This window comes from Lampetra planeri, chromosome 24 (assembly GCF_965212315.1).
Source record: "Lampetra planeri chromosome 24, kcLamPlan1.2.h2, whole genome shotgun sequence".
NCBI lineage: Eukaryota > Metazoa > Chordata > Hyperoartia > Petromyzontiformes > Petromyzontidae > Lampetra > Lampetra planeri.
In genome coordinates, this window is record NC_136130.1 from 955,138 (window position 1) to 981,178 (window position 26,041).

The 26,041-nt window shown below is 54.2% G+C and overlaps 1 protein-coding gene across 1 annotated transcript in view; it reads right to left on the reverse strand.

Moving 5' to 3' along the window:
• The window catches only part of LOC144726630 (tyrosine-protein kinase Src42A-like), a 71,985-nt gene extending 52,479 nt beyond the window's left edge, over nucleotides 1-19,506 (reverse strand). The window contains exon 1 of the mRNA XM_078605363.1: nucleotides 19,191-19,506. Coding sequence (XP_078461489.1) covers nucleotides 19,191-19,468 — 278 coding nt within the window. The 5' untranslated portion in view covers nucleotides 19,469-19,506. The remainder of the gene's footprint in view (nucleotides 1-19,190) is intronic.
• Between the last annotated feature and the right edge of the window lie 6,535 nt (nucleotides 19,507-26,041).

A 26,041-nucleotide genomic window follows, 5' to 3' on the forward strand; every position in this document is an offset into this window, starting at 1 on the left:
CGTGGTGTGTGTGTGAGTAAGCCCAGCCACCATGTGGTGTGTGTGAGTAAGCCCAGCCACCACGTGGTGTGTGTGTGAGTAAGCCCAGCCATCACGTGGTGTGTGTGTGAGTAAGCCCAGCCACCACGTGGTGTGTGTGTGTGAGTAAGCCCAGCTACCACGTGTTGTGTGTGGCTGAGTAAGCCCAGCCACCACGTGGTGTGTGTGCCTGAGTAATCCCAGCTATCACGTGGTGTGTGTGGCTGAGTAAGCCCAGCCACCACGTGGTGTGGCTGAGTAAGCCCAGCCACCACGTGGTGTGTGTGGCTGAGTAAGCCCAGCCACCACGTGGTGTGGCTGAGTAAGCCCAGCCACCACGTGGTGTGTGGCTGAGTAAGCCCAGCCACCACGTGGTTTGTGGCTGAGTAAGCCCAGCCATCACGTGGTGTGTGTGTATGGCTGAGTAAGCCCAGCTACCACGTGGTGTGTGTGTGAGTAAGCCCAGCCACCACGTGGTCTGTGTGTGTAAGCCCAGCTACCACGTGGGTGTGTGTGGCTGAGTAAGCCCAGCCACCACGTGGTGTGTGTGTGAGTAAGCCCAGCCACCACGTGGTGTGTGTGTGTAAGCCCAGCCACCACGTGGTGTGTGTGTGAGTAAGCCCAGCCACCACGTGGTCTGTGTGTGTGAGTAAGCCCAGCCACCACGTGGTGTGTGTAAGCCCAGCTACCACGTGGTGTGTGTGGCTAAGTCGGATGTGCACTCACAAATTCACAGATGCTTGCGGGATAACGGATCTTGTTTGGTGTAAATGATTTGCTGCTATTGCCTTGGAAGGGCTACGCAAGCTGAATTAACAATACCTCTCAACACACTCGGCAACTATGCTGTGGCCGGAAAAGATGTTTTATAAAGAAGGACCATTGCCCGAAACGTTGGCGATATTGTTTTATTTCAACACCACGGTGGTGTTGTTGATGAGTGTGTTGAGTTTGTTTGTTGTTGCAGCGTATCTGAGAGCAGCCAGCATCACACACACCACAGCGGCACGTGTGGCACGGGCGATGGTGGTTGTTGTCATGCTTCCCCGCGTGTCAGGAGAGCGGCTGCGAGAACGAAGCCGCGGCTTCCAGAGGCGCCACTTCCTGGCCTTGGCCCCCGCTTTCCTGGGTTCGGGTCGCTCGCAGGCCAAACAGGACGTGAGGCAACGACACACGGGGCACGCGTGCGCACGCGCACTCACACAGCCACTGCCACGAACCCCAACAACAGACAAAGATCCCCGGTGTCGCCTTGAACAGATTGTTGAGGTCTTAGCGAGCACCGCCTATGAAGGCGGCCGGCACGACACGCGCCAATGCTGCTTTTTACACAACACCACAGGTATTCGTTTAAGGCTGAGTCGACATAGGGGAGGCTCAGAATCGGTTCAATATTCGCCACTGTTGTTGCTTGCGAGGGGTAATGAAACTGGCGTCACCGGGTTCGTCGTGCAGTTCACCCACCACTACACGACCGCTTCCCACAACACGCGCAGCCGCCCACACACAAACACTCCTACACACGTGGAGACAAAGATCCCCCGTGTAGCCTTTAACAGGCTGGCAGTGATTTTTTTTTTCTTTCAGCAGCATTGGTTCAACACAAAGCAAAACTCAGGACCGGTTTCGACATTAAGCGGGAGACGGTCGACGCCTCCGCGTGGTGGCCCCAGGCGCGTCGGGTCCTCGCGTGACCGTTAAACACAAGGGTCACCGTCATGTCGCCCAAATGGCCGTCGTCAATGCGAATGCAGATGTGAGCCCGAGAGCTGAATGCCAAAAGAAAGGCCCTCCTATAATGGCCAGAAACATACTCGACGCGAGCGCTCAGCAACCGCACTCTCAGGGTGCAGCTCGCTGGTGAACACCGCCGCAAGAGAACCATGAACATTGGCCTCCCTCAGTGCTCAGTACGAGCACCGCCACTAAGTAACATTTATATAGATCAGTGGCCTGCCATGCACATCATCAGGCAAGTTCACGATGCTGATAGCACAGCCTTTACTGCACTGGACACCAACCCCGAGAACATTGCCAATATCCTAACAGCTGATCTTTATTGGAGACATATTTCTGTCATGGGAGACTTCGACTAAATCCCTCCAAAACCACCACAAGCGCTTTCCACCTGAACAATCACTCAGCAGGTGCCACCCCTTGAAGTGTCCTCCTGTGGTCGCCCAGTGCGCTATGACCCCACGGCAGGATATCTAGGGGTCATGGATAGAACCCTGACCTTCAAGCCCCACATCAAACAGACCTGTGGAAAGGCCAAATCAAGAATCGCCCTGCTGCAGAATCTTCCAGGAACAACCTCTGGGGTGCATGAGCTGATGTGTTGGGGACTGCCGCCCTCACCCTCATCTGCTCAATAGCAGAGTCACTGCGCCTCAGCCTCGTACGGGAGCTCGTACACAAACCGCTAAATACACAATAACGCAATGCGTATTGTCACCGGAACACTGAAACTTGGCACCAATCCCCGATTGACCGAAATTGGCGGCCGCGTGATATCGTAAACGCATCGCTAATCGAAACAATGGGGGCAACCTATTGGAGGCGGATCATTCATCGAAATATCATGACTCGATGGCATCGTAAACCGAGGGACCACTGCACGGAGGGGCTTGCTTGGACCAATGCTGGTGAACTGGCAGATGTTTGAAGGCAAGGAACCCTCTCTGTTAGACTTGGGGCCTGCTGGATTTTAATTCAAACGGATATCACTGAACTACCTCTGAGATCCCTCAAACGACCCCTGGTCCACAGCAGAGGGCTGCCCTTTCCCACTCGCTCTGCTATATGAGAGAAATGTTCATCACGCGACAATTAAACATGATTTTACTTCCCAGAGCTGGAATTTTAACGACAAACTATTTTTTATTTTATCAGGCAAGCCCTACTAATCTACGTAGCTCTTTTTCAGAAGCGGTCTGGCCACAAATGATAGCTCAACGAAGTGGCTTATCACGTGGACATTTATAGCAGCCAAACACTCTAAACGCGTGTTGATTCCGGACGTGGAGGGAAAAACCAGAAAACCGGGAAAAAACAATCCACGCGACCACGGGGAGAGAGACACGCGAACTCTAAATATACAGGCGTCAGGGTTGGGATCGAATCCACGACCTCCTGTATACCAGGCGAGGTAGTTAACATCTCGCCACCGAGGCACCCAAATTTTAGCCAAAAGTACAGAAACACGTTAAATAGGATAGGTGTTTATGTGTGCAGTTATTGGTGACTGGGCTGGGACCATTAACTCACTCCACTTGAGAACGCGGTTTAATCACTACCCAGTCGATGTGAGTGTCTCTGTGAGTCAACGGGTCTCTGTAAGAGACACCGGTGGCAGGGCCATCAACTCACAACACTCAAGACCCGGATTATTTCCATTAGAACCCAGGTCCTCAGCATTGCCGGCTCAGTGCTCTGACTTCTGAATCACTCGACCGCCTCAATCTTCTATTGCTACGACGACGGTCACTGGTATCATGAACCCCACCCGTTGATTCCTCTACCAATGCCGAGGGCTCGCCCGACCAAACTGACTTGTATCATCTTAGCCACACGGTTATCAGCCGTAATATTGTGGATGATATTGGTCGTGAAAGCCTACTCACCCACTCACCACACTGCAGGTCACTCACCCACTCACTCACTCACCACACTGCAGGTCACCCACCCACTCACCACACTGCAGGTCACTCACCCACTCACTCACCACACTGCAGGTCACCCACCCACTCACCATACTGCAGGTCACCCACCCACTCACTCACCACACTGCAGGTCACCCACCCACTCACTCACCACACTGCAGGTCACCCACCCACTCACCACACTGCAGGTCACCCACCCACTCACTCACTCACCACACTGCAAGTCACCCACCCACTCACCATACTGCAGGTCACCCACCCACTCACTCACCACACTGCAGGTCACCCACGCACTCAATCACCACACTGCAGGTCACCCACCCACTCACCACACTGCAGGTCACCCACCCACTCACTCACCACACTGCAGGTCACCCACCCACTCACCACACTGCAGGTCACTCACCCACTCACTCACCACACTGCAGGTCACTCACTCACCCACTCACTCACCACACTGCAGGTCACCCACCCACTCACTCAATCACCACACCGCAGATCACCCACCCACTCACCACACTGCAGGTCACTCACCACACTGCAGGTGACAATAGTTTTCTGTCTGCGTCTTCGTCTTGCACTGCTCCACTGGAGAGTTCCCCTGCCACCACCGTTGCTTTCCCCCAAGCGCTGACAAATAATAACTCGTCTCAATTGAGAAACGCATTCCACTTTTTTGCAACTTTGATAACGTTGTTTGTTTTATGGGAATTTGGCATATTGGGCGTCTGGGCCTGCGCTCAGCAAACTGAGTATCTCTCTGCTGGTGAGAAATGTGGCTTCTTTGGCCCTCGAGGGCAGAGGTTCTCAGAGAGCGGTCCCAGGGACCAGCGGCGTTGGCCTGTGACGCTCCTCCAGGTGGTCCGTGTGGCTGTGATGCAAATGCAGGTTGATGCGGACAATAATGACGACGTTTATACACATTTTTTTCGAACAGTCATTAATATTTGAGGTAAACTGCCCTGATTAAACTACCCTAACCCTAAGCTCTCAATACCCCCTCCCCCTCAAAATATCCTTATAGCTGCGTAAAAAAAAAAGGTTTTTATGAATCATTTTGTCTGAGTGGTATTTAGAGAGAAAGAAGCGAATGCGTTTTGTCACCAGGGGTTCGGGGGGGCTGGGCTGGGTGGTCTGCGGAAATGTTTGCATTGGCCGAGTGGTCCGCGGGTGACAACAAGTTTGAGAAACGCCGTCGTAGAGCCATCGGCTTCCATCACTCGGTGCAGCGTCCTGTTGCGGCAGCACCGCGCGACAACACGCCACCGCTCCGAGCGATGTGGGAGCGAAGCTGGAGGCACGCGGTAATCTCGCATGACCACCTGACGAAGGTGGCCGCTAAGGCGACGAAGACGAAACTGGCCAAGTACAAGCCTGGAAGGAGCATCAGCACTTGGCGCTACGGACATCAGCGCCGATACTACGGACATCAGCGCTAGCACTAGAGACATCAACACTACCGCTAGAGACAACAGCGCTACAGACATCAGCGCCGATGTTACAGACATCAGTGCTAGAGCTATGGACATCAGCGCTGGGCCACAAGCATCGGGAAGCGCCTCTGTGGACCAGATGAGGCCACACTCGACTTGTTGATGATTTCCAACTGAACACTGCAATGCGTTGGTGCAACACTGGAACGCTCAAGTCGACACCAGCACCCTGGTCTCCCGTGTTGTTGCACCTCGTTCCCCCATCCATTCGTTGCGATGTATGTATTTATGGACGTTGAACTGATTTCACACCATACGAAGCCAACCGTGCTAATCGGAGGTGCGGGGGAAGCACAACAAACTAAACACAAAAAAGCAGTTCTAATGATATTAGTTTTACATTTAGATTTAAAAGTGCACAACTCCAGTGGCTTCCTAATATCGGAAGGAAGAGCGTTCCAGATGGCCGCAGAAGCGCATCTGAAAGCGCGCGATGCGGTGACCATCTTTGTTCGATGTTTAGGCAACATCTGCTGCGAGGATGGCTGGAGTTTGCGTGATGGGTTATGCTCTATGATGAGATCAGCAAGGTATTTGCGTTAATTTGTGGCAAGCACTTTGTGTGTAATGAGCGCGACCTTGTAATATAATCGTTCAGCAACCAAAAGCCAATGCAGCTCAGCGAGATCCAGACGGACACAATCCTCCAAGGTAAAATCCAGCGAATCGTGGAAAACGTCGTCTCCCCGTTCACCAGAATCTCACCAGCGCTCGAAGGTCGCGCAAGCACTTTTGGACCCACGCGTTTCATCTCGAACAATGCAACTTCAACCCTGATGATGCTCGCACAAGGAGTCACAAACTACTCGCGAAAGATCCAACACGAAGCTTCTGGGCCGCAACGCTAAACCACATCCACGGACAAATGATAGCAGCAACAGAAGTCGATACTTAATGCACAAGTGTAAAATGAAAAATTATCTGGCAGTCTCCGACTGTGGTCACCCAGAGGAGATCACGGAACAAATAATAATGACTCAATGCCTGATTCGAAAATATGGAAGAGGCGATAATCACAGCGATAATAAGCTCCACTATTCCCGACGCAATCGTCTGGCTCAACCGCCTCAATGTATAAATACAGTTGCTGCTCTCCATCAAGATCAGCTGTACGAGGAAGAGATCTACAGAGATATATTAGAGATACAGATTTACATACAGAGTCATTCACTCACATAGAGACCCACACACTCACAGACATACAGATTTACTTACAGAGCCATGCACTCACACAGAGACCCACACACTCACACTGACATACAGATTCACGTACAGAGCCATTCACTCACAGAGAGACCCACACACTCACACAGACATACAGATTCACGTACAGAGCCATTCACTCACACAGAGACCCACACACTCACACAGACATACAGATTCACTTACAGAGCCATGCACTCACACAGAGACCCACACACTCACACTGACATACAGATTCACGTACAGAGCCATTCACTCACAGAGAGACCCACACACTCACACAGACATACAGATTCACGTACAGAGCCATTCACTCACACAGAGACCCACACACTCACACAGACATACAGATTCCCGTACAGAGCCATTCACTCACAGAGAGACCCACACACTCACACAGACATACAGATTCACGTACAGAGGCATTCACTCACACAGAGACCCACACACTCACACAGACATACAGAATCACGTACAGAGTCATGCATTCACATAGAGACCCACACACACAGACATACAGATTCACGTACAGAGCCATTCACTCACACAGAGACCCACACACTCACAGTCTCACACAGACATACAGATTCACGTACAGAGCCATTCACTCACACAGAGACCCACACACTCACACAGACATACCGATTCACGTACAGAGCCATTCTCTCACATAGAGACCCACACACTCACACAGTGATCTATGCGAAGGAGGCATCGTCAAAGCGATACACTCCACTGCTCCTGACGCAACCATCTGGCCCCACCACCTCAATGTAACATCGCAGTTGTTGCTCTTCGTCGACATCAGCTGTGCGAAGGCAAAACGGCCGTGTCGTGTTTTAAGTCGACACAGAAGTCAAGAGGTCAAAGTGAGCTGATGAAATGGGGCCCATTCCAAGTGACATGGTCACAGGCAGGAGATTACAACACCCGACACTTGCCTGTCGAATGTACCGAGGGCGAAACTCACAACGCGGTTCTCACTCGCGGAATTCCATCACTTCAACCTCGTCCTTGGCGACTTGCCCATCTCAATCACGGTTCGATGCTGAGCTGTAGAGTCCGCGCAGTAACTCGCGATTGGCTTGTACAGCCGCGTGTCCGCTTCCACACCAGTGCCACAATAATAACCCTTAAACACAGTCACGTCCTGTGTGTGAACGTTTTTTTATGTAATTTGTCCAAGCCAAATTGAATTACAGAGAACTTTATTTAACGTTGGTTTCAGGAGGGTCCTGCCAACAACGTTGCTGATTGACCAATTGAACAACTTGCTGCGTAATTATTGTTTGCGCAATACCAGTCGACATCATCTCTCTCTCTCTTGCTGTCGGGGACGAATCACACAAACGCGACGCTGAACGGCCACCCAGTCTGGGAATCGGACCCAGGCGACCTTCTGTGCTGTGACCACCACCCCCGCCGCCCACCTGAAACAGCCGAATGGCAACTCCCTCCTCCCTCCCTCCCTCCTTTTGTTTTATGCCACTGACATTTATTCCACCGCGACGCAGATTTGCGTGCAGATCCGAGATGTCTTCATTGGCTTTGCCCGCCGCGGTCAGCGCGGAGCGTGCGTGCCCACGGAGAAGAAAGTCCACCGAGCAGCGGTCCCGATAATTGAGACTCGGTGCGCTGCTGCCGCTGCTGCTGAGGCTGAGGCCGTCGGGCAACAGCGGCCAGGAGCAAAGCACGGAGCCAGGAAATCCACGATAAATCCACGCGTGCGCAACGGCCTCTTCCCCAACAGCGGAACGCAACGGGGAATCCCAGCGTGCCGTGCTTGCGCCGCTGACTACATCACCGACTCCATCGAATGTCACGGTTCTCATCCACCCGCGTTGAACGCGTGTGGCACAGGCGGCCGGCCATCCGGGGTGAATGCCGCGGGTGGATTATAACCGTGACATTCGGGTTCACCGTCTGCTTCTTTAAAAAAAAAGAGTCTGCCATTGCGTGACGACGTCACGGTCCAAAATTTTCCATATTCTAAAAATTACACCGCAAATCGCTCGATTGAGATTTGCGCGTGAGCAACATTGGCAGGGCCCTCTGAAGACTAGAGCCTTGAGACTCGGTGAGACTTCCCTGGGATAACAAGCGCCTACACGGCATAGGAACAATAATGTCAACAACAATAAGAACAATAACAACAACATGAACGCAGTGTACGTGCACAAGTGACACTGCCGCGTCGCCGTGCGGGAAGCGGCTGCTTTGCTCGCGCCGTCTCCGTTGCAGGGGTCCGGCCGCGTCGTGGGGAGATTAATTAGCGAGCTGGAGGCCAGGCCGAGCTCCACGACGGGCTGGAGGCCAGGCTGAGCTCCACGAGTAATCTCCCTTCCCGTCCGCGGCGTTGTTTAAACTTTATAAGCGAGGCGGTGCCGAGCTGTCGTGTTAGCACGCGTTTCACCGGCTGGGCCTGCCACGGTCACCCCCAGTGACTGCGGCATTACTCCCTCCCTCCCTGCCTCCCTCCCTGCCTCCCTCCCTCACCACCACCACCCCGGCAAGACGCAGGTGCGTGCCGGTGCACGGCTCAATGCAAAAGGGGAATATATTCCCCCAAACAGCCTTCAAAACACTGTTAGGGCGACTGCTGTTCGCAAGCACCCATGCAGGCCGGCACGGAACCACCCGGAGGTGGTGTGGCCGGGAAAAAAAAAACACGCCCGGCTGCCTGTTCATCCCCGACGCTGATATATAAACAGCGCACCAGGTTCTACTCACTTACATTGCTCCGTTTCTGGAAGCCCCGGATCGGTATGGATATTTGCCACGGATGTTGGCCGTGCATGGAACTCGGAGCGCCGGGTTCGCAGCGCGGCGCGCTACCCCCCCCCCACGCCGCCGCTGCGAACGCACGCAACGCGCTCTAAGCCCCCCCAGCTCGCTCGCCTCAACGCAGCGCACTAACCGCTACACCACCGCTCCCCAGAATGTGTGCACGGTCCAGGCACACACATGTCGAGCAGTATGCAGGCGCGTCTGCTTTGTGCTTTCAGGCGCACACACAGAGAGAGGTGCAAAGGCAAAGATGTGTTTAGAAGCACGCGTTTAGAGTATTTGGCTGCTATGAATGTCAATTTGTTTGAGCTTTCATTTGTGGCCAGGCCGCTTCTGAAAAAGAGCTGCGTAGCTCAGCGGGCCTCACCTGGTGAAATGAAAACATTTGTTTGACACCAAACAAAACAACCTGAACACACTCATCAACGACAGCACTGTTCATTGTGATTGTGCACCACTGCCAAGTAATCTGCCAATCGAGTCTCGTCTGAGACACTCTGCGTGCTTGGGGTCACGCTGTGTTCGACCGCCACACCGCAGGTCACGGCCCTCGTCTCTCTGCTTCTTCCCTGCCACTGCTCCACTTTGGGGATTCCCTCCCATCACGGTCTCTCCTCTCCCAAGCCCTTGAACAGGCAGCACCAACCCGTCACGGTCTCTCCCCTCCCAAGCCCTTGAACAGGCAGCACCAACCCGTCACGGTCTCTCCTCTCCCAAGCCCTTGAACAGGCAGCACCAACCCGTCACGGTCTCTCCCCTCCCAAGCCCTTGAACAGGCAGCACCAACCCGTCACGGTCTCTCCCCTCCCAAGCCCTTGAACAGGCAGCACCAACCCGTCACGGTCTCTCCCCTCCCAAGCCCTTGAACAGGCAGCACCAACCCGTCACGGTCTCTCCCCTCCCAAGCCCTTGAACAGGCAGCACCAACCCGTCACGGTCTCTCCTCTCCCAAGCCCTTGAACAAGCAGCACCAACCCGTCACGGTCTCTCCCTTCCCAAGCCCTTGAACAGGCAGCACCAACCCGTCACGGTCTCTCCTCTCCCAAGCCCTTGAACAGGCAGCACCAACCCGTCACGGTCTCTCCCCTCCCAAGCCCTTGAACAGGCAGCACCAACCCGTCACGGTCTCTCCCCTCCCAAGCCCTTGAACAGGCAGCACCAACCCGTCACGGTCTCTCCCCTCCCAAGCCCTTGAACAGGCAGCACCAACCCGTCACGGTCTCTCCCCTCCCAAGCCCTTGAACAGGCAGCACCAACCCGTCACGGTCTCTCCTCTCCCAAGCCCTTGAACAAGCAGCACCAACCCGTCACGGTCTCTCCCTTCCCAAGCCCTTGAACAGGCAGCACCAACCCGTCACGGTCTCTCCCCTCCCAAGCCCTTGAACAGGCAGCACCAACCCGTCACGGTCTCTCCTCTCCCAAGCCCTTGAACAGGCAGCACCAACCCGTCACGATCTCTCCTCTCCCAAGCCCTTGAACAGGCAGCACCAACCCGTCACGGTCTCTCCCCTCCCAAGCCCTTGAACAGGCAGCACCAACCCGTCACGGTCTCTCCCCTCCCAAGCCCTTGAACAGGCAGCACCAACCCGTCACGGTCTCTCCCCTCCCAAGCCCTTGAACAGGCAGCACCAACCCGTCACGGTCTCTCCTCTCCCAAGCCCTTGAACAAGCAGCACCAACCCGTCACGGTCTCTCCCTTCCCAAGCCCTTGAACAGGCAGCACCAACCCGTCACGGTCTCTCCTCTCCCAAGCCCTTGAACAGGCAGCACCAACCCGTCACGGTCTCTCCCCTCCCAAGCCCTTGAACAGGCAGCACCAACCCGTCACGGTCTCTCCCCTCCAAAGCCCTTGAACAGGCAGCACCAACCCGTCACGGTCTCTCCCCTCCCAAGCCCTTGAACAGGCAGCACCAACCCGTCACGGTCTCTCCCCTCCCAAGCCCTTGAACAGGCAGCACCAACCCGTCACGGTCTCTCCTCTCCCAAGCCCTTGAACAAGCAGCACCAACCCGTCACGGTCTCTCCCTTCCCAAGCCCTTGAACAGGCAGCACCAACCCGTCACGGTCTCTCCCCTCCCAAGCCCTTGAACAGGCAGCACCAACCCGTCACGGTCTCTCCTCTCCCAAGCCCTTGAACAGGCAGCACCAACCCGTCACGGTCTCTCCCCTCCCAAGCCCTTGAACAGGCAGCACCAACCCGTCACGGTCTCTCCCTTCCCAAGCCCTTGAACAGGCAGCACCAACCCGTCACGGTCTCTCCTCTCCCAAGCCCTTGAACAGGCAGCACCAACCCGTCACGGTCTCTCCCCTCCCAAGCCCTTGAATAGGCAGCACCAACTCGTCACGATCTCTGCTCTCCCAAGCCCTTGAACAGGCAGCACCAACCCGTCACGGTCTCTCCCCTCCCAAGCCCTTGAACAGGCAGCACCAACCCGTCACGGTCTCTCCTCTCCCAAGCCCTTGAACAGGCAGCACCAACCCGTCACGGTCTCTCCCCTCCCAAGCCCTTGAACAGGCAGCACCAACCCGTCACGGTCTCTCCCTTCCCACGCCCTTGAACAGGCAGCACCAACCCGTCACGGTCTCTCCTCTCCCAAGCCCTTGAACAGGCAGCACCAACCCGTCACGGTCTCTCCCCTCCCAAGCCCTTGAACAGGCAGCACCAACCCGTCACGGTCTCTCCTCTCCCAATCCCTTGAACAGGCAGCACCAACCCGTCACGGTCTCTCCTCTCCCAAGCCCTTGAACAGGCAGCACCAACTCGTTAACGCCAACCCACAATCCGCTATCCCACAAGCGTCGGTGAACATTTTGCGAGCGCTCGTCCCACATGATACGCGACCACGCAGCCACGCACCATCGCAAAGCTCCCGTGGCAAGGGTGGGTAACGAGAGGGTGGGTAACGAGAAGGGTGGGTAACGAGATCATGGGTTGGGTTCGGCGATAGCAACACACACGTGCGACCGCAGCCAGCCACACGGACACACACACACCACGTGATGGCCGGGCTTACTCACACACACACACCACGTGGTGGCTGGGCTTACTCACACACACACCACGTGATGGCTGGGCTTACTCACACACCACGTGATTGCTGGGCTTACTCAGCCACACACCACGTGGTAGCTGGGCTTACTCACACACACCACGTGGTGGCTGGGCTTACTCACACACACACACCACGTGGTGGCTGGGCTTACTCAGGCACACACACCACGTGGTAGCTGGGCTTACTAGCCACACACACCACGTGGTGGCTGGGCTTACTCACACACACACCACGTGGTGGCTGGGCTTACTCAGCCACGCCACGTGATGGCTGGGCTTACTCACACACACACCACGTGGTAGCTGGGCTTACTCAGCCACACACACACACCACGTGATGGCTGGGCTTACTCAGCCACGCCACGTGATGGCTGGGCTTTCTCACACGCACACCACGTGGTAGATGGGCTTACTCAGCCACACACACCACGTGGTGGCTGGGCTTACTCAGCCACACACACACCACGTGGTGGCTGGGCTTACTCACACACACACCACGTGGTAACTGGGATTGTAGCGGTGCTCTCTCCGGGGCTGACGTTGCTTCACCTCTGTTTCCATAACCACACCGCAAACCGCACCTCCGATTAGCCCGTGAAGTTCAACACATACAGACCGTGGTATGTGGTCGTCTTGGCGCGTGCACGCACACAGACGCACACACACACACGCGCACACACACACGCACACACGCACGCACACACACACGCACGCACGCATACACACACACGCACACACACGCACACACACGCACACACACGCACGCATGCACGCACACACGCACGCACACACACGCACGCACACACACACGCGCACGCCTGCACGCTCAGCACGTGTTGCTTTGGAGTATTTATGGCTAAAGGAAACTCAAAGTGGAACCGCGCTCTGCGTCTTCACACGTAACGACAGTATGCATGCTGCTGCATGAATTCACATTGATATGGAAAGCCCAATCAGGCTGATGGACTGAAAACAAAAGTTATTTCCTAAAACTGTGGCGACACAGATTCATGATTCTGTTCTCGCGCATGGCGACACGCTCATGAGATCGATATCAGCGTCGAGGTCTGCTGCTGGACACAGCGACAAGAGGCCTGCAGGAGAGAGAGTTGGTGTCGTTTGGGTCTCCCTACTCCCTTGAAGGGTCTCTATTGGTCTCTATCTCTATGGGTCTCTATCTCTATGGGTCTCTATCTCTATGGGTCTCTATTGCTGTGGGTCTCTATGGGTCTCTGGTTCTGTATCTCTATGGGTCTCTATCGCTATGGGTCTCTATCGCTACGGGTCTCTATCGCTATGGGTCTCTATCGCTATGGGTCTCTGGTTCTGTATCTCTATGGGTCTCTATCTCTATGGGTCTCTATGGGTCTCTATCTCTATGGGTCACTATGCATCCATGCGGTTTAGTGTATGGTCCGTAGTTTGAGTTGCGCGGCCACAGTCGCAAGGCTGTGGCTTGTTTCTTTTATTTTCTTGATTGTGACAACACATGAAGACGGCCGATATTGTTTTACTCTTAAGGAGTGTCGGTGAGAGTCATGCAGACGGCTTCCCTGTGCCAAAGCAGAGGAAAGCACCGCATGGCCACAAGCCCCACCACAGTCGGGTAAAGGGGCGTGACTTTGCTGGAGACCACGGTTTTTAATACCACCAAGGTTTTTAATACCACCAAGGTCAACACGACTTTAAGGAAAAACAAATAGCGACAAAATGAGAAATTAAAGAGCCTGCGTTGGCAGTGCTGCAAAAGACACACACACGAAGAACCTATGAAGGCGCTGCGAATAACACATGCCGATTAAAGATAAACACCCGACCTATGACACACGCAAACCTCGCGCGGTGCCCCGCGGCCTCAACGCTGGGGTCTCCGGCCCGGTCAGCGGCAGCGCCGCGGTGGCCAGGAGACGTGGACCACGTCGCCTGGTACACAGGAGGTCGTTGGTTTCGATCCAGACCCTGACGCCTGCTGCTGTATATTTGGAGTTTGCGGTGTCTCTCTCTCTCATCATCATCACGGTGGCTAGTAGATGTTAACTACCTCGCCTGGTATACAGGAGGTCGTGGGCGCGATCCCGACCCTGACGCCTGCTGCTTTATATTTGGAGTTTGCGTGTCTCTCTGCCCGTGGTTTTCCCCTCCACATTTGGCTGCTGTAAATGTCCACGTAATGAGACGCTTCGTTGAGCTATCATTCGTGATAGCCACGTCGCTTCTGAAAAAAAGAGCTGTATGGCGCAGTGGGCATTACCTGGTAAAAATTAAAACAAAAGAGACTTTTTAGATTCAGCAGATGTTTGGGATCTGTCGTCGAGTCCGAGGCAGAATTAAATCAGCGTTGTCAGTCCCAAAGAGCTCACTCGGAGCGTGTGCCATCGGCGGGGTGGCGCATTCGCGACGGACCCGACTCGCGAGAGCGCACGGCTAAACGTCACGCTGAGACTCACTTCAGTGACTCGCTTCAGTGACTCGTTTCAGAGACTCGCTTCAGGCGACTCGCTTCACGACACTCGCTTCAGTGACTCGCTTCAATGACTCGTTTCAGAGACTCGCTTCAGGCGACTCGCTTCACGCCACTCGCTTCAGTGACTCGCTTCACGCCACTCGCTTCAGTGACTCGCTTCACGCCACTCGCTTCAGTGACTCGCTTCACGACACTCGCTTCAGTGACTCGCTTCACGACACTCGCTTCAGTGACTCGCTTGACGCCACTCGTTTCAGTGACTCGCTTCACGACACTCGCTTCAGTGACTCGCTTCAGTGACTCGTTTCACAGACTCGCTTCACGCCACTCGCTTCAGTGACTCGCTTCACGCCACTCGCTTCAATGACTCGCTTCACGACACTCGCTTCAGACTCGCTTCACGACACTCGCTTCAGTGACTCGCTTCACGCCACTCGCTTCAGTGACTCGCTTCACGACACTCGCTTCAGTGACTCGCTTCACGACACTCGCTTCAGTGACTCGCTTCACGACACTCGCTTCAGTGACTCGCTTCACGACACTCGCTTCAGTGACTCGCTTCACGACACTCGCTTCAGTGACTCGCTTCAAGACACTCGCTTCATTATCTCGCTTCACTACACTCGCTTCAGTGACTCGCTTCACGACACTCGCTTCATTATCTCGCTTCACGACACTCGCTTCATTATCTCGCTTCACGACACTCGCTTCAGTGACTCGCTTCACGACACTCGCTTCATTTACTCGCTTCACGACACTCGCTTCAGTGACTCGCTTCACGCCACTCGCTTCAGTGACTCGCTTCACGCCACTCGCTTCAGTGACTCGCTTCACGCCACTCGCTTCAGTGACTCGCTTCACGACACTCGCTTCAGTGACTCGCTTCACGACACTCGCTTCAGTGACTCGCTTGACGCCACTCGTTTCAGTGACTCGCTTCACGACACTCGCTTCAGTGACTCGCTTCAGTGACTCGTTTCACAGACTCGCTTCACGCCACTCGCTTCAGTGACTCGCTTCACGCCACTCGCTTCAATGACTCGCTTCACGACACTCGCTTCAGACTCGCTTCACGACACTCGCTTCAGTGACTCGCTTCACGCCACTCGCTTCAGTGACTCGCTTCACGACACTCGCTTCAGTGACTCGCTTCACGACACTCGCTTCAGTGACTCGCTTCACGACACTCGCTTCAGTGACTCGCTTCACGACACTCGCTTCAGTGACTCGCTTCACGACACTCGCTTCAGTGACTCGCTTCACGACACTCGCTTCAGTGACTCGCTTCAAGACACTCGCTTCATTATCTCGCTTCACTACACTCGCTTCAGTGACTCGCTTCACGACACTCGCTTCATTATCTCGCTTCACGACACTCGCTTCATTATCTCGCTTCACGACACTCGCTTCAGTGACTCGCTTCACGACACTCGCTTCATTTACTCGCTTCACGACACTCGCTTCGCGCGACTCGCTTCACGACGCTCGCTCGCGGAGCTTCAGCGACAGGGTGTGGAGCGCGGCCTCCTGCCGGTGATGTGGCGGGCGCCTTCGTGAGGAAATTAAAGACGCGGATGAGGATGAAGGAAACTTGTGTAAACCCGAACCCACAAACGAAACAAACATCTGGGAGGGAGGCGGATAAAAACAGACGAAGGTAACCCTGGTAGCCTCGAACCGACTGCTGGGGCTACCGCGTCGGCGAGGCACAGGAGGGGGGTGAGCGGCCAAACACCACGCCCGGCCGCCTTTGTCTCCTCAGTGCTCACGTGTTTTTTACGCATCGCACGAAGCACTCGTTCGAGGCTCCGACGACCTTGTGGAGACTTCGCGGCTGGTTCAAATAATCGCCACTCGTACTTCGACGTGAGCGGGGGAACTCGAGCAGCCGCGTTTGTCGTGTCGTGCGCCACAGTAAGGGCCCACTGGGCTACACGGCTCGTTTTCAGAAGCGACCTGGCCACAAATGATAACGCGACGAAGTGGTGTATCACGTAGCAATGCATAGCTAACAAAATACTCTCAAAGCATGTTTCTAAATGTGGAGGGAAAATCGCAGGGCCCCGAGAAAAATCCACGCGGCCACGGGGAGAGAGACACGCAAACTCCAAATATACAGCAGCAGGCGTCAAGGGTTGGGATCGAACCCACGGCCTCCTGTACACCAGGCGAGGTAGTTAACATCTCTTAGCCACCGGGATGATGAGAGAGAGAGACACGCAAACTCCAAATATACAGCAGCAGGCGTCAGGGTCGGGATCGAACCCACGACCTCCTGTGCACCAGGCGAGGTAGTTGGCGCGCCGCCATCCCCCGCACAGAACGCCACTCGCTCCTGAACGGGCCACGGCGCCGCGTCAGCCCAGCACGCAACTGGGCGTCCCCACGCGCCAGCGCATGGAAGTCCTCGCCCCAAACCCCGATCCAGTCCATGGGGGAACAACAATCCACCAGCATCCACGCCGTGTGTGTAGACAGTGTGTGTGTAGTCAGTGTGTGTGTGTGGTCAGTGTGTGTAGTGTGTGTGTGTAGTCTGTATGTGTGTGTAGTCAGTGTGCGTAGTCTGGGTGTGTAGTGTGTGTCTGTGTGTAGTGTGTGTCTGTGTGTAGTGTGTGTCTGTGTAATGTAGTGTGTGTGTAGTGTGTGTGTGTAGTGTGTGTGTAGTGTAGTCAGTGTGTGTGTGTGTAGTCAGTGTGTGTGTGTGGTCTGTGTGTGTGTAGTAAGTGTGTGTGTGTAGTCTGTGTGTGTGTGTAGTCAGCGTGTGTGTGTAGTTTGTGTGTGTGCGTCAGGGAGCGGTGGTGTAGCGGTTAGCGCCACGCTGCGCTACGAACCTGGCGATCCGAATTCCAATCCCGCTCACGGCCAATCCCGGTGACGATTATCTGAACCGGTCCTGGGCCTCCCCTAGGTCGACTCAACCTCAAATGAGTACCTGGTGTGTAGTAGTAAACATCGCCACTAGGGAGACAAAGGCGGCCAGGTGTGGTGCTAACCCACCCCCTCGTGTGCCGTTCCGGCCTTCATCGTTTGTGCTACTCGCTAACAGCACTTGCCCCATCAGTCTGTTCAGGCTATACGGGGGTCTTTGTGAGATCGGAGTGAGTGAGTTGAGCGATCAACCCCCCCCCCCCTCGTCTGTGAAGTTCACGCAGCAGTTGGGAGAGGCTGAGGGCCCAGGCGGGGTTCGGATACACCCGGCACCACCATCATCATCATTCCTCCGTTCTGGGTCGATAAACTAAATGAGTAACCACTTTGTGGGGGTGGTCAAGCAGTGTTTGCCCCATATATAACCCCCCCCCCCCGACCTTAACCGCCATAGGAATGTGGAATGTCCACTACTGGCTCTGCATGGCTGGAAACGGGAGATGAGCGGTTTGGCAGCAGCTATGGGCTCAGCACCAGCGGCAGGGTCGTGACGGTGGCCATTAGAGGCCAATTCTGATAGAACCTCGACCCGTGCAGGGGTCTCAGGGTGGAGAGGGTCTCAGGGTGGAGAGGGTCTCAGGGTGGAGGGGGTCTCAGGGTGGAGAGGGTCTCAGGGTAAAGAGGGTCTCAGGGTGGAGAGGGTCTCAGGGTGGAGAGGGTCTCAGGGTGGAGGGGGTCTCAGGGTGGAGGAGGTCTCAGGGTGGGGATGGTCTCAGGGTGGAGGGGGTCTCAGGGTGGAGATGGTCTCAGGGTGAGGAGGGTCTCAGGGTAAAGAGGGTCGCAGGGTGGAAGAGGTCTCAGGATGGAGAGGGTCTCAGGGTGGAGAGGGTCTCAGGGTGGAGAGGGTCTCAGGGTAAAGAGGGTCTCAGGGTGGAGGGGGTCTCAGGGTGGAGAGGGTCTCAGGGTGGAGAGGGTCTCAGGGTGGAGAGGGTCTCAGGGTAAAGAGGGTCTCAGGGTGGAGGAGGTCTCAGGGTGGAGGGGGTCTCAGGGTGGAGAGGGTCTCAGGGTGGAGAGGGTCTCAGGGTGGAGAGGGTCTCAGGGTAAAGAGGGTCTCAGGGTGGAGGAGGTCTCAGAGTGGAGGGGGTCTCAGGGTGGAGAGGGTCTCAGGGTGGAGGGGGTCTCAGGGTGGAGGGGGTCTCAGGGTGGAGGGGGTCTCAGGGTAAAGAGGGTCTCAGGGTGGAGGGGGTCTCAGGGTGGAGATGGTCTCAGGGTGGAGGGGGTCTCAGGGTGGAGAGGGTCTCAGGGTGGAGGGGGTCTCAGTGTGGAGGGGGTCTCAGGGTGGAGAGGGTCTCAGGGTGGAAGTGGTCTCAGGGTGGAGAGGGTCTCAGGGTGGAGGGGGTCTCAGGGTGGAGGGGGTCTCAGGGTGGAGGGGGTCTCAGGGTGGAGGGGGTCTCAGGGTGGAGGGGGTCTCAGGGTAAAGAGGGTCTCAGGGTGGAGGGGGTCTCAGGGTGGAGAGGGTCTCAGGGTGGAGGGGGTCTCAGGGTGGAGGGGGTCTCAGGGTGGAGGGGGTCTCAGGGTGGAGGGGGTTAGAGATGAATGGGGAGGGGGTGACGGTGCAGGCGCCCCCCGGGCTTCGTACTCACGGCTCTGCCTCGATGCTCTGCACCCTCGCCACGTAGTTAGCCGGGATCCACCCTTCGGGGCCCCCCTCCGAGGGGGCCCCGCGCTCCACGAGCCACGCGTACCACCAGCTGTCAGGGCCCGCGTCGGGGACCTTCAGCAGGTCTCCCTTCACGAAGCTCAGGTCGTCCTGGGTCCTTGCCTCGTAGTCGAACAGGGCCACAAAGAGGTGAGGGGCCACGGGCCCGTTGGGGGGCCCAGGATCGTCGGGGCGCCGCTCGACCGAGCACGGGCAGCCCATGGCTCCCGGGAACCCCCTCAGAGGAGTTCCCCCCCACCGGGGACCTCCCCCCCCCCCTCCTACTTACTAGAGACTCGTCTAGCCTGGGGTCCACGCGACTCACCGCGGGCCCCCTTACGTCTCAAATCGGGGCCCTCTCACGGGACTCCTTCGCTCGTGGAGCCCGGAGCACGGGACCCCTCTAAGACACCGTTCGCCCTCGCCTCCAGTGGGGCCCCGCGGGTCCCCTTGGTGGCAGCGCGTATGGAGGAGGAGCTGGAGGTGAAGAGGACGACGATGTTGTTGTTGTTGAGGCTGCAAGGAGCAGCAGACCCCCTCACGTTCCGCGCTGGTCCCCTCTCGGGCCCCGGGGAGTCCGGGCCGGGTCCGTGCGGTCTCGGCGACAGAAACCTCTCAGCGTCGCGGGGCCCCGCCTCTGTGTTCCACCGAGAGCTGCACCCTCCTCCCTCTCCTCTTCCTCCTCCTCCCCCCTCCTCTTCCTCCTCCTCCCCTCTTCTTCCCAGGTCTCCACTCCCCTCCCTCACCCTTCCCTTAACCAGGTCTCCTACCCCGTCTCCCTCTGGTCTTCGATCTGCCACCCAGGTCTCCTATTCCTATTAACCCAGGTCCCCTGTCTCTCACCGCGGTCTCCCCCCCCACACCCGGTCGGCTGTCGTCTCGATGTCGCAGCCGGGCGGACTGCGCCCCAGCGCTCGCCTGGACCCCCCGGGCCTGCCCCCGCGACTCGCAGGAAACCCGGGCGGGTGGACCCCGCGTGATCCCCACGGGGTCCACCCCCACCCCATCCCTCGCAATACAATGGCGCAGCGGTGAACCCCTCGGGGATTTTCGGGGGTATAGTCATCGTCACCAGCAGCAGCAGCAGCCAAGATCAATCCACTGCTGGGTGAAGGCGAGTGAGTGGGTGAATGGACGAGTGAGTGAGCAGGGTGGTGGACGGGTGAGCGAGATGGTTGTGATCCCGCGGTGTAACGATCCACCCGGCAGCTGCACACAAACCGAGCTCACCGCTCCATCTCCCCGGTTGGACGTCCTCTCGGGCTGCCACTCCGTAGTTATCCTTTTCCATCGTCCGTGGTCCCTGCGAGCCGTGACGCGTCCTGCCCAGGCCCCACTCGCTCCTCTTGACGGTCTGGATCAGGGGGTCGGCAACCTGCAGCTTCGGAGCCGCATGCGGTGGCTCTTTAAGGACTGCAGCGCGGCTCTTGAAATTCGAAAAAAAATGGCTCTTCTTGTTGTTTTGGTTGCCGAACCCTGACCATGGGAGTCCAGGTAACCATGGAAGTCCAGTTTACCATGGAAGTCCAGTTTAACATGGAAGTCCAATTCACCATGGAAGTCCAGGTAACCATGGAAATCCAATTCACCATGGAAATCCAGTTCACCATGGGAGTCCAGTTCACCATGGAAGTCCAGTTCACCATGGGAGTCCAGTTCACCATGGAAGTCCAGTTCGCCATGGGAGTCCAGTTCGCCATGGGAGTCCAGTTCACCATGGAAATCCAGTTCACCATGGGAGTCCAGTTCACCATGGAAGTCCAGTTCACCATAGGCAGGGTTCAGCAACCTATGGCTCCGGAGCCGCATGCGGCTCATGAAGGGCTGCTTCGTGACATCATTTATTAAGGATCCACCGTCTGTCGCGTTCACCACACGCATTACGGATCTTTAAATACAGTATTGCTGCTTTTTACCGAAAAAGATTGTCTCTTGTTGTTTTGGTTGCCGGCCCCTGGTCGAGATGATGATGATAGTGTCTCTATCCTGTTCTCTAATCCACGCATTCCTCGTCTCTCCGTCTCTCAGTGCTATTCCACGCGCGCGTCTTGTGCACTTGTCGGTTTTTGTTCCGCACGTTTGGTTCGTGGCCGCGGTGTCGGCAGCAGGAGACGCTACTACCACGCTCTGGCGAGACACATTCCTCCTTGGCGCCTTGGTTACCTGGGAGGACGGTACTGGTGCCTCACAGCAAGGAGCCATGGGTTCGATCACCGAGTCAGGCGCCTTTCTGTGCGGAGTTTGTATTCCTGTTATCCATGGGTTTCATCCGGATTCTGCGGTTTACTCCCATGGCTAACCACACACGCGCACACACGATAGTAACTAAAAACATTCATATTCTTGGTTCTTTCGGTAAAGTCATGTAGAAGGGAAATAATAAAATAATCAAAATCAAACAATAAAATTCAATTAAAACGTCGTAATTTAATTTACTTATTTTTTTCTTTTATTTTATTTTTTATTTTTCTTTACCTACATGACTTTACCGAAAGAACCAAGAATATGAATCCATGCAGTCACGAAAGCTTTAAATTGAAAAATAAAAACATTCCGTCAACTTGTAACGTGCCGGCACATCAGCGTTCACCCATCGCTCTCAAAGAAAGACAGATGAGGAGGCGGCAACGAGGAGGAACCACAGGGAATCGGGGAAGGCAGCAGCAGCCAGGCGGTCAGCCGTCACTACCTATAATTGCCCAGGCTCTGGGGTCCTCTATATATTATAACGATGAGTGTTTACACGCAAGAGGGAAACTGGCGCGCCGGGAAAAATCCAACACGCTTTTAGATGCGCTTCTACGGTTGTCTGGAACGCTCTTCCTTCCGATACAATGGACTTTTAAATATTGATTGAAAACTCGTTTCTTTAAAACTGCGTTTTGTGTTTAGTTTGTTGTCCTTTCCCCGCACCTCTGATAAGCACGGTTGGCTACAAACGGTGTGAAAAATGTTCAACATACACGTATCCAATTAATACGTTTTTTATGTAAACAATGGGAGGAAACCGGAGCACCCCGATAAAAACCGGCACATGCGAGGGGGAAACGCTCTATCCCATGCAGACGAAACAAGTGTTGCTGTTCCGCCCTCTCGTGACGTCCAAAGGTTTAGGGCACCTCGACCTGCAAGGAAAGGGCGTTTCCCGACATTTCTGTGATCCGCCAACCCTCGCCGCCTCCGCAAACTGGATCACGTGTGCGCCGCGACGTAACCACCCAATGCTTAAAACATGATCCTGCAAATTACTCGAGTGGCATTACACGCCGGAGCAGCAACATCATGCCCGCTACTTCTGCGACAAATTGGCAGGCCCCTCATGGAAGCGGTTCTTGAGACTCGGTGAGATTTCCCTGGGTAAACAAGCGGAAGAATAATGATAGTAACACTAATTAAAGTTTATATGTTTAACCAGGTGCGAACTCTCCTCGTGGACTTTCCGGAGCCACAGCCGCCCATACAGATTGCAATAATGATAGGCAGAGGCGGCAGATAGCCCAGCGTGTCGCGTGGCAATGCCTCCCTCTGCTGGCGTTTCACTTTGAATTCAACAGCCAAAGCCATTTCCTGCCCGTATGACCATCGAGGCATTTGTGCTCATCTCCCGTTTACAGCCGAGCAAAGCCAGTGGTGGAGATTCCACGTTCATACGGCGGGGCTGAGTCTATCCATTGGACAGCCATTTTAACACGTAGGCTTTCGCGACTAATATTACTAATAATAAAGGTTTTTGGGTGAGATCGCGTTATTTATAAACTGACTAACCTCTACGGGGAGGATACGTTTCTTAAAACCAGAAAGTTGGAGAAGCTCCGCATTAAGCGGGTAAAATTGATATCTTCACTGGCGTTCCTCAATGGTGCAGAGATTCGAAGGTAATACCAAACGCAGTTAAAATAACACATCACATAAAGTCTGTTAAAGTTAACCAAATACTACACAAAGCCAGCGAATTATTTTTGCTAGAGAAAATACAGCACAACAGGAGTGAATTATCTCTCATTTCGGAATCTCTAAAGCACTTGCACTTAAATAAAAGCAATAGTGTATCCTTTCATTATTGGAATATAATCGATACTATAACACAACAATCGTCTGATAATTTATTTAATCTAACAAAAACTCTAACAAATTATCTATACTTCATAACAAACAATTCTAAACTAAAAACAAACAATTTAAAAACAAAACCGAAATGAACTTAACTAACTGTTTTAACCAGCGACATGATTTCCATCCTTTCTAAACGCCTTAACTTTGCCGTATCCCATGCACAATTTCAGTAGATGAGATAATTGCCGAGGTGGAATCAGCAGTAAAACACCTTCCACATAATGAGGCAGAGATGACTAGACACGAGGTTGCCAAAATAATTGAGAATAGTAAAGTACCAAAAATACATATTAGCTCTAACGAAGCAAAAGCCTTAAGAGAGCTCCGATTAAATAAAGATATTCAAATTCTGGCAGCTGATAAAGGCCGCACTCCTGTAGCGATGTCACGAGCCGATTATGATAATAAAATTAAAGATTTACTAGAGGAAAGTACCTACATTAAAATTAAACGAGATCCAACTAATACTACTGCAATCATTGCAAATTCATTCATCCCCAAAACTGAGCAATACCAAATTAAGCCAAGGGCCTCAATACCACCTAGACTGTATGGGCTACCAAAGATTCAGAAAATCGGCATCCCATTACGACCCATAGTAAGTACAATTGTCTCTGCCACATATAAATTAGCAAAATATATAATTAACAAATACAGCCCTACATCGGTAGGACATCTTCATTCATAAGAAATTCAGAACATCTTGTGAATCTGATTAAAGATATTAAACTTAATCCGAATGATATTCTGGTGAGTTTTGATGTGATTTATTTATTCACTTAGGTTCCAGTTAGCGAGTCGCTTAAATTACTTGATACACTAGTAGATAATACAGGTTTACCAAAAAGATATTCCAAAACTAGCTGACCATTGTTTAAATAACACTTACTTCTTATGGAGAGGTGATTTCTTTAAACAAAAGGAAGCAGCAGCAATGGGCTCTCCTTTATCTCCTGCTTTAGCAAATCTGTACATGGAAAATATTGAAACAAGAGCACTTGCCTCAAGTACATTCAAACCATATTTCTGGTTTAGATATGTTGATGACACTTTGTTTGTCTGGCCACATGGTAAAGATACACTTAATGAATTTATAAATCATCTCAATGCACGAAACTCGGCCATCCAGTTCACCATGGAAACGGAGGTGAATAACACACTCCCTTTCCTAGATATTTTGCTTGGACATGGCCTAAATGGCAAAATAACACACAGTGTTTACCAAAAGGGAACGCACACTGATGCCTATCTGAATGCAGATTCACATCATCACCCAGTTCAAAAATCCTCCCTTATCAAGACGCTCATACATCGGGCTAAAATAGTGTCAGATGGTGAAAGTCTATGGAGAGAGATTAAACATGTTAAAGAAGCACTACGACAGAATGGCTACAATAATGCTCAAATTAACAGAGCACTGAATGCCAAATCACGATCGCAAAGCAACACTGCTGAAAGTGATCAGATTATTAAAACAAATAAAATACCGATTCGAAGCTTTCGTGACTGCAGGAATCCATACTCTTTGGTTCTGAAGTACCGTTGAGGACGCTTGACACCAAGGTTGAGGCACACGTATGTTTATTCGTGTAAGCGGTCAGAACAGGACAGCACTAGAGGGGGTATCGGCCCCCTCACCCGGATAGCTGGGGATACTTCGCTAGCTATCCTGATCTGCCTCGTAGTCCTCCAGTTACTGGGCTAGGGGAGGCTGTCTGGGCCGACACTGGTTAGCCGGCCTACGGTACCCGGAGTCCCAGAGACTGACTCTGGGTCGCGGGACCACGCCACTGGCTCGGTCCTGCGCGGTCCTGACAAGGGCGGCGTCTCAGGTGAGTCCAGGGCTTCTAGCTAGACGGTCTTCAGTCTTCCTTCTCCATCCTAATACTGAGCCCCGATCTCTCCGGCTCATCCCCCTTTATACCCCTCAGAGGATCACAACTCCGGGCAACCCCCCAGGCTGCCCGGTGCGGACGTCGTTGCGGGCACCTCCCCGTTAGCACTCACGGAGCCCCGCCCCCTGTGCTTGTTTCCCGTGTGATCCCATGCATACAACCCTACACATACAGCCCCTCCGTAACAGCCCTACATCACCCCCCCCTACACAGCTCGCAGCCGTCCCGGCTGCAACAATTCCAATAAAGGTATATTAACCCCTTGAGCCCCGCGTGTGCCTCAATTTTTTTAACCATAACGAGAAGAGAACAACAATAACAATAACAACAATAAAAACCATAAAAACCCCGAAGGGAAAATAACCCGACGCACCCCCCCCCCCCAAATAAATACGAATTCCGTAACACAACGTATATACAAATCGCCAGGAACCCCCAGCACACACACAACACAACACACACAGTGTGCCAGGAGCACACCACCGACGCAGCACACAGTAACCATGACACGTGAAGGAAAATAAGAATTTTTTTTTTCTTCCTTTTGTGTATTATAAGAGTCTGCGCATTTTAGCGCGCGTCCTTGCCGCAGGCCCGTCACACGGGGCAACCCCGGACGGCGGACCATCCGGTGGCGGCTGTCCCTTTCGAGATGAGGTCGCGATTGAAGTCGCGCGACCGTCGGCATCACCCGTGTGGGTTGTTGGGCGTGAGCCCGTCATTCCCGGTGCGCCTGGGGGCGGGACAGCCGGCAACACATCAGGCGAGAGCAGCGACGGACCCTCCG